Source organism: Pan troglodytes, chromosome 2 (genome assembly GCF_028858775.2).
Source record: "Pan troglodytes isolate AG18354 chromosome 2, NHGRI_mPanTro3-v2.0_pri, whole genome shotgun sequence".
In the NCBI taxonomy this organism is placed as follows: domain Eukaryota; kingdom Metazoa; phylum Chordata; class Mammalia; order Primates; family Hominidae; genus Pan; species Pan troglodytes.
This window is the reverse complement of record NC_086015.1, coordinates 136,707,809-136,726,966: the sequence shown is the minus strand read 5'-3', so window position 1 is coordinate 136,726,966 and position 19,158 is coordinate 136,707,809. Positions and strand designations below refer to the sequence as shown.

General features: G+C 44.1%; 1 protein-coding gene across 1 annotated transcript in view; it reads right to left on the bottom strand.

Moving 5' to 3' along the window:
• Positions 1-6,907: 6,907 nt before the first annotated feature.
• The window catches only part of BFSP2 (beaded filament structural protein 2), a 68,790-nt gene continuing 56,539 nt past the window's right edge, over positions 6,908-19,158 (bottom strand). Inside the window, exons 5-6 of the mRNA XM_024355688.3 lie at positions 12,517-12,648; positions 6,908-7,132 (exon numbers count right to left, since the gene is read on the bottom strand). Coding sequence (XP_024211456.1) covers positions 6,908-7,132; positions 12,517-12,648 — 357 coding nt within the window. The remainder of the gene's footprint in view (positions 7,133-12,516; positions 12,649-19,158) is intronic.

Below are 19,158 nucleotides of genomic sequence, written 5' to 3'. Positions count from 1 at the left end.
GATTTAGTTTTGGAGGGAGCTTTCCACTACTCAGCATGATTGTTGCTCTGGTGAACTGCTAAGACTGAATTCCCAAAATAATGTGTAAACCCACTATTTCACTTCCTCAGGACAATTTATTACCCTACGTGTTTCTCTTGCTTCTTTTCTTTTGGTTGCTGGTACTAAACAATGAGGGGCTGAACCTACCACTAGTCTATTGATTTCCTGTCCCCTCTCCTTTTGTTTTCTTCTCAAAGCAACCACAACATCATTAATTATCATCCAGGGAGTTAGTGACAACTTGTCTTAATCATCTTGTCAGGTTTGCCTTTGTCTTTTTAGTTTAAAGTTGTGAACCCCATTTATACATTTTTCCTGTCTAGGATGTCAGTAAGAACTTTAGCTGCAGATAAAAACAAAACAAAAACAAAGTATGCATGACTTGTCCAAAGAAATTTAGTAGTTTTTGCTCATCCATTTTGCAAAGCCCTTTCTTTAAGATGCAACATGTTTTTTTGTCCAATCCCAGAATTACACTGAATACTGGACTCCCTGTGGTGCAAATTACCTTCCACTCTCAGAGCAGGAGAAAATGGAATATTTCCTCTTGGGCATGATAGCGAAAATTCTGTCGACTCTGCAACACCACATGTCTATGCTGGGATCTATTCCTGTTCCTGCTCAACCTTCTGTTCAAAATAACCAGTCAATATGATCCAATCAAACCAGTTACTTCAGCTGAGAAAACAGTTTGCTTTATTTCTTCACTAAACTAGCAGACTAATTTCTCAAACACGATGGTGCTTTTGTGTCAGGGGACTGAGTTTCCAATCAAGAATGGGTAGACACAGTCTGGGTCATCCTTTCCCCTTCTTGTGTATTGGGATGTCCCAACTGGAAGTGCTAGGCAAACCTTTATGAATTGCTTGATGTCAGATAACTATGTGGGGAATATGAAGTATGGAGTGCTTCTGTCTGATATTATTACAGCTGCCAGATAATGTTTTAGCATAAGTATGTCTCATGCAACATGTGGGACATACTTATACTAAAAACCTCTTCCTTTTTTTATCTGAAGTTTAAATTAAACTGGGCATTCTATATTTTTATTTCCTAAGTCTGGCAATCCCAGATAAGATTCTAGATTTGTCTCCAAAGAAACAACCCATCCTTTTCTCAAAACAAGCAAGACAATGTAAGGGTTTATAAAATAATATCTATGGGGTGTGTGGAGACAATCAGAGACAGGCATGGTGCTTGATGGTTCTTGCTAAATCAACTTGCTGAAAACCAAGTGAGGTCAGACTCAGATGTCTATTTTTATACCTTTGGTGACAAAATGAATCTATGAAGGGGTTGTGAAAACTGTAATGTGCTGCTCTGTCTGCTTTGCTTTTCTTATCCTTTGCATTGTTGATCCTTCAGTGAGCACACCTGCACTCACCAAGGCTGTAAACCCATGAGGGCAGAAACTGGGCCTTCTTTTTATTGGTATCCCCAAAGTGCATCAAAATGTCTGGGCACCAGTACATGCTAAGAAGTGTTACAGATGATCATGAGGGTAAGATTTAAGGATCTTGATATAAAAGAATATTGAATCTGAAAGCCATGGATGCTCTAGCAATCTCATTGGGAGTTCACACAGCCCTTCAGAAGCTAGGCCAGAGGCCAGTGGAGTTGCCTGGTGTGGAAATAGAGCTCGGTTGTGTTTCAGGAGGTGTCCATTGGGAGCCCTGCTCTGGTCTGCTCCAGAACAAATGCTCTGTCCTTGACACCAATACAAGCAGCAGCCTCCCCTGCCACCTGTCAGTGAACCACTGCCAAAGCGTAATTGTACTGGGATGTTGTGAGAGGAAGCCTGATTTAAACAAGGCCCTGGCAGAGTTGGGGGGCCAGCAGTGCCTTCTCATACCTGTTAATGAAGCCTCATTAGAAACAGCAAGAGCCTGTGCTGGGAACTGGAAGCACCAGTCTGCCGCGGCTCTCCCTTGCCAAAGGGTGATTAACTGAATGATTTACGGCAGCTGCTCTTTGAGATGATGGTGCGGAGGAGACCAAGTGTGTGCAGCCCTGCACAGCATGCTGTCTGGTGGAAACTCAGGAGGATGCGCAGATACATTCTCCCATCTTTCCAGTGGCTGAAACGACTTCCAGGTTCTAAAAACTGCATGGCCATTCGGTCATAGAAGTACCTCCTTTTGATGGCTGACCTTTTGGGGACTGTCACCTTTGAAGCCTCCAGCTACATTTAGGTTAGGAATTTAGGTCTTGCCTGAGGGACCAAAAATTAATAGTAACAAGAAAGACAGAAAAGAAACAGACCTCAGTGTCTTGTGCATCCAACATAGCAAGGCCTGCCACCCACTTTGTTTTCTGGCAAGACTCTTGTACCCAGGCGGTTCAATTATGGGCAGCCCCATAGTGTGCAGCTATGGAGATGGATACTTTGCTAAAATGTAGTTTTAGGGTGTCTTGCCTATTTCCATGTCTCAAACAACAAACTGACCTATGTCAAGGGGCTATGCACATTGTAAATAGTGGTTCTGCTCATGTGATCTTTAATACAATTCCTTTGCTCTTGCAGGCCAAAAAGGAAAACCAGTTGTAGCAATTCCAACCAGGATACCATATATCTTGCCTTTTATTTATTTATTTTTTGTGTGTGATAGTCTTGCTCTGTTGCCCAGGCTGGAGTGCAGTGGCACAATCTCGGCTCACTGCAACCTCCGCCTCCTGGGTTCAAACGATTCTTCTGCCTCAGCCTCCTGAGTAGCTGGGACTACAGGCGCCCGCCACCAAGCCTGGCTAATGTCTGTATTTTTAGTAGAGACGGGGTTTCACCATATTCGCCAGGCTGGTCTCGAACTCCTGACCTTGTGATCTGCCCACCTTGGCCTCCCAAAGTGCTGGGATTACAGGCATGAGCCACCGCGCCTGGCCACCTTGCTTCTCTTATAAGCAATCCTTAAGGATAAATAAATGTTCTTTTCTTTGTGTGGGCCTTGGTTATTTGGACCCTCGGGTATGGGGGTTTTCAAATGTACCCGTGTTGGATACATCCCCCTGTCTGGATTAGCAGCTCACAAACACAAAGACTCAGCTTGGATATTTTGGTCTGTAATTCTGTGTGATAGGTAGACCAACAGAATTTTGAGGGAGGAATGACAAAATTAAAGTTGGGCTTTTTTTTTTTTTTTTCCTTTCAGTTTTAGAGACACTGAGAACCTGTGGTAGGACACAGGTGGTGGTTTCAATTTTAATCAGAAGGCAAGAGAGTCTTGCCTGGGTAGGTGGCAGATGCATGAACTATATTTGGCTGGCTTAGGCCCTGAGAGAACTGGAGAAAGGACCCTGGAAGAAAATTCTGAGGCTGTAAGTGGGGTGAGCAACCACAGTGTAATTAATCCCCCACTTAGATTGAATGGGTTTAGATTGGGCTTAGACTGAAGTTCCCTTTTAACTGATTGAGAGATGCTCTGCCAATAGCAAGTGAAATGTGTGTGTCTGCACATGAATATGCATGCAGAGTATATTAAAGAGGTCTGAATACTCCATGATGCCTGTAATTATGAAACACGTGATAAAGCACCACACTAATCCCCTCTCGAGCAAGAGTGTTGTTTTTTGTCCCAGACTGCGTCAATCCTGCATGCCATGAGCACTGCTTTTGCCTCCGCAGCACTTTTATGTTGACAAACCCAAGAGCAGGTGACCCTAGGGAGGCAGATGGCGTCACACTCAAGGGAATCCTTCCAGAAGCCTTCAAGCATAGCTCTGTGAGCAAAGGCCAGACGGACAAAGTGATATCCATCTCGACCCTATAGTGAGTTGAACAAGGTGGGCAAACTGGACGCTGCGCACAAAGCATTTATTTGAAGGAGGACAAGGGAGATTGCTCAAGCTACAGACTACTCAGATTAAAGCAGAAGGATCCTCTCCACTTCCAGGAAGCTTTTCGGCTCAAGCTGAATTAACCAGGGAATCCAGCAGGGACTGGAGCTCAGGAGAAAGCTCCTCAAGCAACTTCTTGGGTCAGCTGTTGAGGAAGGGTGTTTTCTTCATGAAAAAGAGGAAGGAAGTTTCTCCATCAGCTGAAAGGAAACACATAGGAGTCAGAAGCAATGGGTGAGGAAAATCGGTCATTCTATCACAATAGGATTACGAGAAAGGGGGCCATCTCATGAAAGAATCTGGCCTTTGGAACAAGATAGTTTTGGGTTTTAAATAATTACTCCATGGTTATTTGCTGTGAGACCTTGGGCCATGACTTAAGCTCTCTGAGGCTTTGTTTCCTGTCTCTAAAACACGGATCATGAGGTTGTCTTGGCAGGGTTTGGAGGATAAACGAAAATAATCAAGAGTCAGGTCTGCCTTGGCACTCACTAAATGAACGTAGCACATAGATTCTTAAGAAGTAACTCAGCCTAACTCACTGCTCTTGCTGTTTGTTTAAATTGACTTTGTGTGTTTATTCAGATGCTCATAGGCATCTGAAAAAAAAATACTTTGTTAGGAACATCTGGCTTTTATAATCAACAAAAATCAATTCAATAAAAGACAGTTGGAGAGGAGCTGGATGACATATTTTCCATTTGAAAGCAGGGCGTGGTTAGGTCGCTTCCTTGAGGCTCTCCCGCCTTCTGAATAAAGAGAGGTTACACTGTTGGAGAGAGCAGGAGACCTGGGCTCCCGTCCCAGTGCTGTCTCCGCCTCCTGTGTGATCATGCGCAAATCTTTTTCCATTCTGGGTCTTTGTGTTCTCTCTTGAATCAGGAGGGGTTGGATGATACAATCACTAAGCTGTCTCTATTCCTTATTCAACATATGTCAGACAAGGGGTCTTGGAGGGAAATAAGAAGGCATAGAACTATGATACAAAATAAGGGCCTGGGTTTCTGGAAAGAGTTGGCAAGGAAGCTAAGGCCCAAGGCTGATGTATATGCCTCTGGAATCCTTATCTATTAAAAAAAAGAGTGAGTGCAAGTGTGTGTGTGTAATTATGGCAGACTAACTCAACTCCTAGTCCCAACCCCTTGCCTGCCTCCACTATGGAGTCTGGAAAAGCTAAAGAGTTGCTTTCTTAGCCTCCCTTGCAGATGGGTATGGCCAGTATAAGCAGGTTCTGGCCAATGAGATATAAGGGACAGTCCACTGCAAGCCTCAAAATGTCTTTCCTTCACTGATTAAAGGAGAGGATCATTCAAGAAAAAGCCTTTTGACTTTTCATTTTGTTCGGTACTAAGAAAAATTCTTCTGCCTTGGGATCCTGTTGATCTGTGACCTTACCCCCAACCCTGTGCTCTCTGAAACATGTGCTGTGTCCACTCAGGGTTAAATGGATTAAGGGCGGTGCAAGATGTGCTTTGTTAAACAGATGCTTGAAGGCAGCATGCTCGTTAAGAGTCATCACCACTCCCTAATCTCAAGTACCCAGGGACACAAACACTGCGGAAGGCCGCAGGGTCGTCTGCCTAGGAAAACCAGAGACCTTTGTTCACTTGTTTATCTGCTGACCTTCCCTCCACTATTGTCCTATGACCCTGCCAAATCCCCCTCTGTGAGAAACACCCAAGAATGATCAATAAAAAAAAAGAAAAAGCCTTTTTTTTTTTTTTTTTTTTTTTGCTGCTGCCTCTTCTCTCCCACTTCTGGCCAGGAATGAGGATGTGATATTTGGATCTGTGGCTGGCATATGGTAACCATGGGGTGACAAAGATAAAGACAAAAAGCCAATGTTATGTCCAACAATGATAGACTGGATTAAGAAAATGTGGCACATATACACCATGGAATACTATGCAGCCATAAAAAATGATGAGTTCATGTCCTTTGTAGGGACATGGATGAAACTGGAAACCATCATTCTCAGTAAACTATCGCAAGAACAAAAAACCAAACACCACATATTCTCACTCATAGGTGGGAATTGAACAATGAGATCACATGGACACAGGAAGGGGAATATCACACTCTGGGGACTGTGGTGGGGAGTGGGGAGGGGGGAGGGATAGCATTGGGAGATATACCTAATGCTAGATGACGAGTTAGTGGGTGCAGCGCACCAGCATGGCACATGTATACATATGTGACTAACCTGCACAATGTGCACATGTACCCTAAAACTTAAAGTATAATAAAAAAAAAAAAAAAAAAAAAAAAAGCCAATGTTATCATGGTATGTTAGAAAGATGAAAAGAGCTTGAGTCCTTAATGAAATCTTTGAGCAGCCTAGATCACCTATTTCTGGGACTCTTAAATAAATGATTTACACATCTTTGCTACTCAGAGTGTAGTCTGTGGAGCAGCAGTATAGTCATCACTTGGGAGCTTGTTAGAGAGGAAGACTCTCAGACCCCACCCCAGACGTACTGAAGCAGAATCTGCATTTAAAAAAGATGCCCAGCTGGGGTGTCACGGCTCACACCTGTAATCCCAGCTATTCTGGAGGCTTAGGTGAGAGGATCACTTGAGCCCAGGGGTTTGAGTCGAGACCAGCCTGGGCAACATACCGAGACGAGACCCTGTATCCAAAAAAACAAAAAGATGCGCAGGGTTTTGAGTGCACATTAGTTTCAGGAGCACTGGTTTATAGCCTCATTAATTAGGTTCTATTACAAGCAACTGAAACATTCCCTAACAGCTATTATGTACGTCCTAGGTATACACATGTATGTGAATGTATGTGTGTATATATACATACATAAATATGCATACATATAGAAAATGTATTAGTATGTGAATATATTATATATATTATTTGTATGTGAATAGGAAAGGAAGGACACAGCTAGGCTGTGGGAATGGGTGCCTATGTGAGAGGAAGTCTGGGGTGATTTCTTTTTAAATACTTCTACAGTGTTTGGAAAATAATTATTTTTAAATCCATGAATATGCATCTCTTGGATAATTGACGCGGAAGTGAGGCTTACCCGCTCTCCTCCCTGTCCAGCAGGGCGTGGTAGGACGCCACGTCCTTCTGCAGCTGGCACTTGCGGGCCAGCAGATGCGCGCGCTCCTGTTGCTGCTGCTCCGCCTCCGCGCGGATTTCCCTGAGCTCCGCCTCCAGCCGGCCGACCACAGCGCCCAGGTTCTGGAGCTCCATGTCATGCCAGTGCTTGGCATCGTGCAAGGTGTTCTCCAGGCCTCGTTTCTACAAAAGAGCGAACCCGGTCCAAACCCGAGGACAACAGGCCGGGCCCTTGAAGAGGGAGGTGTGCAGAGCAGTGGCAGGGGCTGGTGGTAGCCTGGACTATTCCCCTCGTGGCAGGGACCTTGCCAGTTATGGAGACTGATGGGGGTTATTCTTAGTGGCTCCGTGGGAAAAATAAGGAATCCCACTCAGGTCAGACTGTGGATTAGTCTGATTGATCTTTTTGATGGGAGAGAGGGTGAGGGAGGTGAAAAAGAGAAGGAGAGAGGGAGGGAGAAAAGAAAGGGGGTGTGAGGAGAGAGAGGAGCGGGGCAAGAGGGATAGGGATTGAGAGAGACAAATGAGAGGCAGCTTGCAGGCGTTTCTTCAAAGAAATCTTGTTCTCCGGGGCTTTTTCTTCTGATTTCTTCACTCCCCGGGGGACCCCTTCTCCCTCTGCTGCTGAAACCCCATCCATCATTTGGCTGGAACACCATCTCCTCCAGCTTTCTTTCCCAGATCACTGTCCTTAGAATGAATGTCTCTGGCCTTTATATACTCAGCGCTTTCCCCTTTGGTGTTTTAGTAGCACATTTTTGCCCATCCCTTTTCCTCTGCCGTCCCTTCACTTTGGGCTTCCCAGTGCCCACCCTGAGCCCGCTTTTTTTCCGAAGAGCGCATCCTGGGTCTGTGTTGGTCTCCATCATACTCATGATTTGAACATACTCATGAGTCGTCTCCAGGCCACGTCCTGCGTTGATAATTCCACCACCAATCTTTCCTTCAGTAGCTATGGACCTGCCACTGAACTTCTTACTGGAAACATATACTCAGACCTCACATCAAGGTGTCCAAAATGAAGCCACTGGCTGCCTCCTGAACCTGCTGGCTCCCCCTAGTCTATGCTTCAGCTGGTGAACCCATGTGAGCTGGAAACCAGGGAAAGATGTGTTCCTGCTTTCCTTCCTTCTCTTCCTTCCAAATGCAACCATCATGGCCTCCTGTATATTATGAGTCCTGCTTCTTGTATCTCTTGAGAAGTTTTCACATTCTGCAGCTACCATGGTCTGGGATCGGGAGCTTGTCACCTCTCACCTGCGGTACCCTCAGTGGCCTCTTAGCTCATCTCCCCACCTCTAGTTCCTCCTCTTCCTGAGTTCCACACACAAATAGCCACAGTACTCTGTCCAAAGCCCAAACCTGGGCCTGTATCTCCTCTGCTTAAACTCCATTGATGGCTCCCCAGGGCCCCTGATATGGTGCACACAGCTGGCCCAGTATGTTTCCATCTTTATCCCCACCCTACAGCAGCATCAACACTTCCAGTCTTGGAGTTTATTTGGTCTGTGTTCTTTCCTCCACCTGCACCATGCTCCTCCATTCCTTCCAGCATCCTCACCTCACTCACTCCTACTCATCCCCAAGTCCAAGCTTAGAGGTAACCTGCCCCAGGAAGCCTTCCTTGAAACTCCTCTACCGCTACCATCACCAAGCTGGGTTAGGAGACCCTCTGTATTTCCATGGCTCCCCAAGCTCATGCATGCTCTTGAACTTATCACAGTGGGCTAAGCTTGCTTATGGGCACGTCTTTTCCACCAGATGGTGAGACTTGGAAGGAACCAAGTCTCTGTAGTCCCAGCACACAAGTCAGGGCCTGGCACAGAATAGGTTCTTGGTATGTGTAGATTGCCCTGGATGATAGCACTTGTATTATGGTTACACTTATTGCACTATCTATGTCTCCCCATTAGACTGGAAACTTCTTTCTTCTCATCTTCCCATGCACCATGTCCTGAAAACTACAGAGCTAATCAATAAACCCCTTTAAAAAACTGTATCTGTGTTCAACATTTTCCAATAGTTTTAACTATGGTTCACCTATACTTTAGCATCTGGCTTTTTAATATAACACACAAAAAACAAATATCTTTCTAAATTGGATTGAATTAAATTTTGATGCAACAAGTTTCTGTACCCTGTCCTCCAGGAGGAGACTTTTTACACCCTTATGACCACTGTGGATGAAACAGAAAATTCTGTCACGACACCATCTTGAATCATGACTGCTGTTAGCATGGATCACCATATTACCTTATTTAAATCTTAATTCCATAGGATATGAGAATGTTGAGTCAGATTCTCATCTGTCTGAGGCATATTTATAAGAGGCAAAACGTGATCACTAGAAAATAAATCTAGATCAGTATCTGGTCTAGGGTTATTATTTAACTAATAGAATCTGGAAACCTTTCTATAGCAGTGAGGATGCAGAAATGGCCACCTTGACTTTGAGCATCATTTGTTCCAACCTCCCTGGGTTTTCTCTCTTTGTTTATGCATGAAAGTACTTAACTTGTGACTAGTTGTTGTTGACATTGGATTTGTAACATCTGTGATTTGGGAACACGCTTCACAGAATCACGGTTGGATCATCTGTCTATAGTTTTCGCTCCATCTTCTAGATGAGTTCTTCATGTGGCCTGAGGTTTTTCCATGGTGACTTAGGACCCACTGCCAACAGGGCATTCATTGGAACCCCAGCCAAAGGTTATATGTGTCTTCCATCTCACCCTTAAAGTCCAAATCCAGCTTCCCCACCTAAGTCCCTGACATTATGGCAGAAAGAGAGGATGCCTGGTTCTCCCAGAGATGCTTGAGCTGGAGTGACTATGATCAGGCTACTGTTGCAGGCAAGTACACTGGCTCAGTCAGCCACGCAGACAGCACCAGCAAACAAGCTGAGATCACAGAAGCACACTTATTCTGCAGGTCTCTGGAGATTTGAAGGGACTTTCTGGGATTGCAAAATCCTCCAGAAAGTAAAATAGTGACCTTCTGTGACTTCTGGCCTTGAATTCCATTCCTGATTTGAGTTGACTGGACACAGAGTTCAGCAGGTCTCAAGCACCATTATTTGTGCCTAGCTTCCAATGCAAATAGTGCCTTATTGGCAAAGGGGGCCGAAAGTCTCGCCAGCTTGGCTGTCTGAAGCTTATATAAGCTGCGGGGGCCTTGTGTGTGCACAGATCGCTCTGACAGAATAACAGGAATGGCTGGATGAACTTCCTGTATCTGAAAACTGTATGAGAGTTTGTTACCTATTTTGTCCCAATCTGTGCTCCTCACCTTGGCTGCAAGGCCCCGTGACCGGAACGATAATCTACTAGAACCAGCAGGGAACAGAGGCAGCCTGTTCTGGGCTATGGGCATAGACAGAATGGCACTACTCTGAAGTTTTCTGGTTGAGAGTGTAAATTATTTTTCCATTTTTTTCCCCAATGGTTAGGACCCTGGGTTTAAGTGAGGTGACCAGGTGGCTGGTGATGCCAACTTGGAGTTACTGTACTAGTAGCTATTATAGCAATTTTATATGATAATTAATAATAGATGGCATTTATTGACTGCTCACTAACTGCCAGGCACTGTGCTAAGGGCTTGACATACATTATCAAATTAATCATCTCAATGACATTATGAGGTAAATTCTATTACGATCCTAAAGTGGCTCACACTTGCATTGGCAGCTACAACAATTATCTCCACTCCACAATCGCTTTCTCAATGTGACCTTGCCATTGTCTCATCAAGAAGTTGAATTTATTTCTCTCCCTGTTGAATCTAGGATAGTCTTGTGACTGCTTTGACCACTAGAATGTGGTATAAGTGATGTCCAGAGACTTTCAAGCCCGGGTGTTAAGAGGCCTGGTAGCTTCTGTGCTCACTCAGGTGCTATATCAGAAGTTTGACTATGTCAGGCTGTCATGATATGAGGAGGTCTAAGCTAGCTACACGGAGTGGTCACAGGGAGAGAGAAAAAGAGATGCACAATTGAGTCACCAGACAAGCTAAATGAAGAAGCCATTTTTGGGTGTTCCAGCCCCAGCAGAGGCCACGTGTTACAGAGAAGAGTTATCCCTGCTGAATTCTGCCTAAATCACAGAATGAGAGAACAAGTGATTCACTGTTGTCTTAAGCTACTAAGACAGTAACTAGATATGATAGCCAAAATAGATCCTCACTTTACAAGTGAGAAAATGAAAGCTCTGCTCATTCACATAGCTAGTGAGTGAGTAGAGCACCCACCACGAAGTCTACCTCCTGACTCCCACAGCAGGGGTGCTCTCTCCCATCTGCCCTTCCCTCACATTTGTATCAGCTCCTCCACCGAAGCCACATTAACTCTTTGGAGGCAGGGACCATATCTCATTAGTTTTATGTCTCCAAAGCACTTGGTACAGTTCTAGGAACATAGCAAGTTCTCAAAATAATGCTAAGAGTCAGAAGAGCATGCTCATGTGCATCCACACATTGGATCCCCCTAGAAACACTCAGAAGTGGGCTGGACTGTGGCTATCATACCCATTTTGCAGAAGAGGAAACTGTGGTTCAGGGATTTGCCTCTTTACCCAAGGGATAAATGGAGGAGCTGAGCCCTTCTGACTCTATTACTCTTGATTTTCCACCCCTCAGATCCTCAGATCCTTTTCTTATACATGCTTGCACAGACCTACATCCTATCATGCGCCTCATTGACTCCAGGCCATCTCAGCTGCACAAGGATTACATGGACCAACCTTTGATTTGAACCAACGAAGCTGTAGTTAGAACAATGCAAATGACCTCCTGGAGGAGACATCTAAGAAAAGCTGTGTTTAATACCCAAATAGAACTTCAATCCATTCCAGAGATCAGAGGGTGGATTGCTTCATTATTAATACATTTTATTATTTTAATAATTATTTTAATCAATAATTAATAATGAAAGAGACGTGCTTGCAAATCACAGTGAGTCTGAGAACTTACTAGATGTCTCAGGTTGGGTTCTCTAGAAGCAGAGCCTGAGTTAGGGATCCTGGAACTCGCAAATCATTAAGGAGTACTCTCAGGAAAAGGGGGAGTGAGGAAAGCAGGACAGGGCAGAGGAAGGCACTAAGCGAGGATGTGGTCTCTGGAATCTGGCTACAGCCTGGTCCTATGGAGAGCTCTATAGCATGGAGCTAGCTCCATGTTGAAGCAAGAGGGCTGGGCTTTTAAAGCCCCTTCTTAGTCACTGGCTGAGGGTTGGGGGGCAGGGCCTAACCTCCTGGGCCAGGTGTCCTCAGTGTGGGTAAGGGCAGGTCTCTGGAGCAGTGGGGCAGCTGAAAAGGGGCGGCTGCAGATGTTAACAGTCAACATTTACAGCAGCAGCCTGGTAAGAGATATTTCCGTGGGGCACTACAGTGTCTACTGCACCTGCTGTGATTCAGTATCTGATGATCCTTGGGAGTCAGAAGACATTTCAGGCCTCAAAACTCATATGCTGTGAGATGGGAATCCCCTGGAAACTAAGATCCATAATACTGGAATTTGACAGTAGAGAGTTAAAATTAGCACAGGGACATCAGGTCTTTCCTTGGCCCACTTACCAGGGCACGTAAGGATTCTGTCTCAGCCTGGAGGCTCTGGACTTGGCACGAAGTGTTGTGTAACTCCACCCTGAGGGCAGCTGCCAGCTTCTCCTCCTGGGTCTGGGACATGTGGGCCACCTCCGCCTGTTGCTGTGGAGAGTCAGGTCTCAGTGTGAGCAGTGATGATCAGAAGCTGAGCCCATCCTTCCTTCCCAGCCTTTCTAATCACCACTCCACTGCCTCTAACCAGAGGAAATAACAGCTGTCACGTGGAAACATCTTTTTTTTTTTTTTTTTGGTTGAGATGAAGCCTCGCTCTGTAGCCCAGGCTGGAGTGCAGTGGTGCAATCTCAGCTCACCACAACTTCCTCCTCCTGGGTTCAAGCGATTCTCCTGCCTCGAGTAGCTGGGATTACAGGTGCCCGCCACCATGCCCGGCTAATTTTTTTTTGTATTTTTAGTAGAGATGGGGTTTCACCATGTTGGCCAGGCTGGTCTTGAACTCCTGACCTCAGGTAATCCGCCTGCCTCGGCCTCCCAAAGTGCTAGGATTACAGGCGTGAGCCACCACGCCTGGCTGGAAATGTCTTTTTTTTAAAACAGGTCCCTCCACCAACTTGTATACAAAAATGTATTTATTTTGAAAATACGATGCCTGCAAATGAAATACAATTCAAAAGATTTCCTACAGACTATAAAGTCTCATTTTCTGCTGTGTCTTAATTATCCAGTTCTCTTGTTTCTAGTTTCTTATTCCTTTTTCCAGAAATAGTTTATATATTTATAAATAAATATGTATTGCCCCCCCCCTTGCTTTGGTACTTAATGTATCTTAGAAATTATTCTATATCAGTATATATTAGGTTGGTGCAAAAGCGATTGCAGTTTTCGCCACTACTTTCAATGGCAGAGACAGCAATTAATTTTGCACCAACCTAATAGAAATTGAGTACATTCTTTTTAGCGGCTGCACAGTGTTGTCTTGTTTGGAAGGGCTGCAATGTATTTAGAAGTCTCTGCTGGTGGACACTCAGATTGTTTCTAGTCTTTCTTTCCCTATTACAAACAATGGTGCAAAGAAAAAGCTTTGATCCCTTATTTTTCATACAAGAGCATGCCTTTGAGAAAGTAGTTCTTGTAGTAGAACTGCTGATTAGAAAGGATATATATTTTTAATTTTGGTGAATAGTGGCAAATTTCCCTTCGGAAAACTTGAAATCCATTTCAGCATTGTAAGACAGTGCCAGTTGTCCCATACCGCCCTCAAACAAGGAGTTATCCAACTTGATCTCTGTCAATCTGATAGTACCTGTTTCCTTGTGAAAACCATGTGTCTAGTCACAACTGTGACCCAGACAAAGCGAAGCCCTGTGTTTTTAACTTCTCCCCAGAGCAAGATGGACAGAGTCTGATCCCTCCCCATATATTCAGGGGAAAAGGTCATTGTTACTCCTCTGTTCTGGGGAAAAGATGAAAAATGAGAGATCATCCCCATTTTCTTCGATGCAGTCTGATGGAACGTCTCCTAGCCAAGAATGGAGGAGGGAAAAAACTCTACTTTCCTAGGTTACGGTTTTCTGGAATTACCATTTTTACCACATATGAATATTTATTTACAGAATAGTCCAAAGACAGTCCAATCTAATGGACTGGCTAGAAACCCCAAGTCAAGGCCGGGTGCAGTGGCTCATGCCTGTAATCCCAGCACTTTGGGAGGCCGAGGTGGGTGGATCACCTGAAGTCAGGAGTTCAAGACCAGATTGACCAATATGGTGAAAACCCATCTCTACTAAAAATACAAAAATTAGCCAGGTGTGATGGTAGCGTGAGCCTGTAGTCCCAGCTACTCGGGAGGTTGAGACAGAATTCTTGATCCCAGGAGGCGGAGGTTGCAGTGAGCCGAGATGGCTCCACTGCACTCCAGCCTGGGTGACAGTGAGACTCCGTCTCAAAAAAAAAAAAAAGAAAGAAACCCCAAGTCAAGAGGCTCATAGCTCAGTAGTAGCACCTCCAATTCTTACTGTTTGGTCTTTACAGAGCCCAAAGAATGACCATTAATGGCTTTGGAGCCGCTGAAGGAGAACAGAAGCCTTGGACCCAGCTCTGACTGGTTAGCCAACAGCTTGTGTCCCTAAGCCATCATTCAGCCTCTCAGAGTCTCAGTTTCTGCCCATGGAACACAGACCACAATGAATGGAGAATAATACTCATAATCATATAATGACTCCCTCCTGTGGTCACTGTGAGGCTTCCAGCAGATTAAGCATGCTGAAGCCTTTAGAATCTTAAAAGCATGAAAACACTGACTGTATATATTTTCCAAATGTAAAAAGTAATAGTGGCCAACAAATAACTTTTGTTATTTAATAGTTAAATAACAAAGTGGTAATAGTTAAATGCTACTATGAAGAGTTAAATATTTAGTAACAATTAAATAGTAATAGTTAAATACTACTACTAATAAAGAGTATGTATTAGGCACTTATTCTGTGCCAAGCACATTGTTAACAGTTTTAATCGAGTATCTAATTTAATCTTTACAACCCTATGAAGGAGATGTCATTATTATCCTCATAGGAAACTGAGGCACAGGGAGATTGAGTTATTTGCTCAAGATTATATGGCCAATGAGAGACAGAAAGAGGATTCCAGCCCAGCAGCAGACCCAGAGATGTGCTCTCAACTAGTATTTAATGCTGTCATCTCCACCAATCTACCAATTTAAGATCCCTAAAATTGGAGGTATCTTCCCCAAACTCAGGTGGATCATTCTGAAGTATACTCCTTGTCTTCCAAGTTCTTATGATCAATACCCCAGTTTTTCTCCCCTCTTTGGGGTTGGGGTCTTGGCCAGATGGGCTGTGTAGGTAGGTAGGAGGCAGGAGGTGGGGCATCCTGGAAGGCAAATGGAGTCAGACAATGTAGCTACAGAGGGTGGCGGGGAGAGTAGTGAGCTAGAACTTGCTCCTAACAGCTGACGGGAGCTGATTTTTAAATTTTCAGGAATGTTGTAAGTTGACTGCTAAACACAGCCATCATTAGAAATTAAATTACATTGTTACTGGTAACTGTAACAGAGGTAGCTAATAGGTAGCCAGTCAGACATGAACAGGGCGGGAGAGGCACCCCCACAACCAACTAAGAATGTCAGGTGACCATCAGGTGATGGTCAGGTGGTTGTTAACAGTCTCTCTAAAATAATAACTTGTCACAGCTGGCAGGGAAAAGCAGTCTCCCTAAAGATAGAAAAAACCTGAAACTGGTGATCAGCAACTTCCTGATAAGATCTCAGGAGTTGGGCAAGTGAGCTCAAGCATGCACACTAAGAGGCAAAATGGCAGAGTTAAACTGGTATATGACCTCCTAGGGGCATTTAGCTGGTAAGAGAAGAATGCCTCAAATGAGCAGGTGTACAACTCCAGTAAACACACTGCGCATGCTCCCCTCCGAAGTGCTAGCAGGCCATCGCACATGCGGACACCCCATCCCAAGGGAGGAATCAGGGGAGAAGGGATGAAAGATCCCAGAAGCATGCCAACGTATAAATCCCCAAGTCAAAAGGTCAAACTGCGCACTTGTCTTTCAAGTTGCCTGCTTGGCCCTCTTCCAAGTGTATTTCCTTCCTTTTGTTTCTGCTCTAGAGTTTTTTGTTTGTTTTGTTTTGAGATGAAGTCTTGCTCTTGTCCCCCAGGCTGGAGTGCGATGGTGCGATCTCAGCTCACCGCAACCTCTGCCTCCCAGGTTCAAGCAATTCTCCTGCCTCAGCCTCCCGAGTAGCTGAGATTACAGGCGCCTGCCACCATGCCCGGCTAATTTTTGTATTTTTAGTAGAGATGGGGTTTCTCCATGTTGGCCAGGCTGGTCTCGAAATCCTGACCTCAGTTGATCCGCCGGCTTCAGCTTCCCAAAGTGCTGGGATTTCAGGCATGAGCCACCACGCCCGGTCTCTGCTCTAGAGTTTTTAAATAAACTTTCACTCCTGTTCTAAAACTTGCCTCCGTCTCTTCTTCTGCTTTATGCCCTTCAGTTGAATTCTTTCTTCTGAGGAGGCAAGAATTGAGGTTGCTTCAGACCCCCTACAGATTTGCCACCAGTAACAAATAATGTGAGTGACTTTTTGCTTAATCAGAAATTAGTAATCAAGCATTTTTTGTAGTCTGATTTTGTGATACTATTGTTGATGATAGAATTATAAAAAATGGTTGGTGAATTTTCCAAGAAATAGCAAGTCATGCTGAAGTTATAGGTGTAATTGAAATAGCAAAGTATTTTGTCTTAAAATTTGTGTTATTTCTAAAATTATATATAAAAAAATCAGTGGGAATTGTTATATTACCCTTAAGCAGTATTGTGAATTTGATTGGCACATATATACATATACATATATTTCACCCAGAAAGCAGTTGTGAAACATTTACCATCACTCCATGGGGAAAAGCCAGGGAAGGAATGGAGGCAAGTTTCAAAGCCTTGGTGTGCAGGTCTAGTGTAAAGCTGCTGGCCAAGGCTATAGCCACAGTCCCTCACGTGATTTGTCCCCTCTCAATCCAGTGAGTGGCTTCCGTGATATTTACTGGTCTCTTGGCTGAAACACTATGTCTTAGTTTCATTAGCAAAAATACTGTATTTAGGTGTTTCTCAAATGTTCTTGGACCACTGACGTGGTTTTTCACGCTCTCTTAATACTCATTCATGCTATTTTTATTTAAACCAATTCACTCTTTCTTTACAAATAAACGTGTTTAAAATGGAAACTGTAGGTTAGTTATCTGTAAACTGTAGGTTAGTTTAAAATGGAAACTATAGGTTAAATGTGCATGAGCGTCACCTTAGGATCTTGAGAAAATGTGGGCTCTGATGCAGGGGATCCTGAGTACAGCTCAGAAATCTGCACTCGCAGGTGCATGCCTGGTCCATGGAAGCAAAATTCTAGATCGCTGCAGAAACCAATGAAACAGTATCCCTTGCAGTGGGTAGAGGATAACTAAAAAATTAATAAAGTTATAACCAACCACTGTTATTAAATTCCAGCTACCATTGACTGCCAAGCTGCTAAGTCCTGAGGCCTGCTTTCTCTTTGTGGAAAGGGGAGATAAATAAGTACAACAGAGGTGTTAAAGACCTCCCAGCACTGAACAAAGGCTTTCTTCTAGTTTAAGATTGAAAGAGCAAAAGAATGTAATTTGATCACTACAAGTTTTAATGTCACTGTGTTCCTTCTCAAATCATCTCACCACAAGAGATACTTCCCACTTAATTGCTTTAACTCACCTAAAGTAACCACTGCTAAAAGTAATTCACCTAAAAGTATTACACATTTTTATCCAATGGCTTTTTAGATTTGTGCTTTCTGGTTATTATAACTCTATTTCTGTTTCCATTTCAACCCTGTGCCTCCAGATTTCTTCTCATAGACCAGATAGTAGGTGTGTCATCTAGCCCCTGAGGCTAGGAAGGTGGGGCTGTGTTTTGTTGCCCAGTGCAGTTGTTAGGGTGTGTGATGAAATTCAAATATGTTGATCCCTAGGCTTTGAAACTGCACAGGACCTGAGCCGCCCATGTTTGCACTCCAGCAGCGTAGGAGTGCAATTACTTCTGGGGCAGGAGAGCATGTCGACATTTTGAAACATAATAAAGATTTTCAAATTTCAAATTAAATTAGCATGTTTTTGCACATGAAGGATGTGAGAAGAGAAAAGCAATGTGTTCTAAGTAAGTAATAATTAAGTATTTGAGAGCCTGACTCTTGAAGATACAAATGAGGACTGGAAAAGAGGAAAAGAACCATCTCCAAGTCCAAGCCTGACCCACTTTGCTGATTAGGATGGCCATTCCTAAAAACACCCTTGGCAATGACCCAGAACTGACAGAAACGCTACCTTGCAATGTGAGGGGAAGGCGAGTGTTCAGGAGGAGGGAGAGTGAGGAGAGAGAATGTTGATACTTCCTGGTCTTTGAAATTGCAAGTGCATTCTCAGCAGATCACGTATCCAGATGAGCTGTCTGCCTCATGTGTCTTCTGCCTTTCACTAAGCAGTTGCTGTGCAGGTTTGAGCAAGTCACTCGAGCACTCTGGTTTTTGCAACTGGTGATCAATTGCTTTATACGAGCATTGTTCTACTGCAGAATGCAGCTACCCGCCTTGGCTCTTAAGCACTTTTCGGATTTCATGAGATCATGCTAATCTCATCGTGCTGTTCATGGAGAAAGGTAAACAATGGTCCCGTGGGAATACAGGGGTTCCCTATCTTGTGTCATAGAAGAATCCCACAAGGAGGGCACAGAGGCTTGGTTTGAAAAGCTCCCAACAGAAGTCTGGCATAACTTTTAGCACCCCGGGACAAAGGCCTCTCCAACCTCACATTCCACAAGATGTCACTTATTTATTCTTAAAAAAGAAATCAGCTGGGCATGGTGGCTCACATCTGCAATCCCAGCACTTTGGGAGGCCAAAGCAGAAAGATTGCTTGAGGCCAGTAGTTCAAGACCAGCCTGGGCAACATACTGAAATCCTGTTTCTACAAAAAAATCTTTTAAAAACCAAATTAAGGTCCCCCCATTCACGTGGTCTGTCCAGTTCAAACTAACAGTTAAGAGTGTGGATTCTGGAGTCAGAATGTGTAATTTGAATCCTAGTGTTGCCACTTTCTAAGTGTGTAA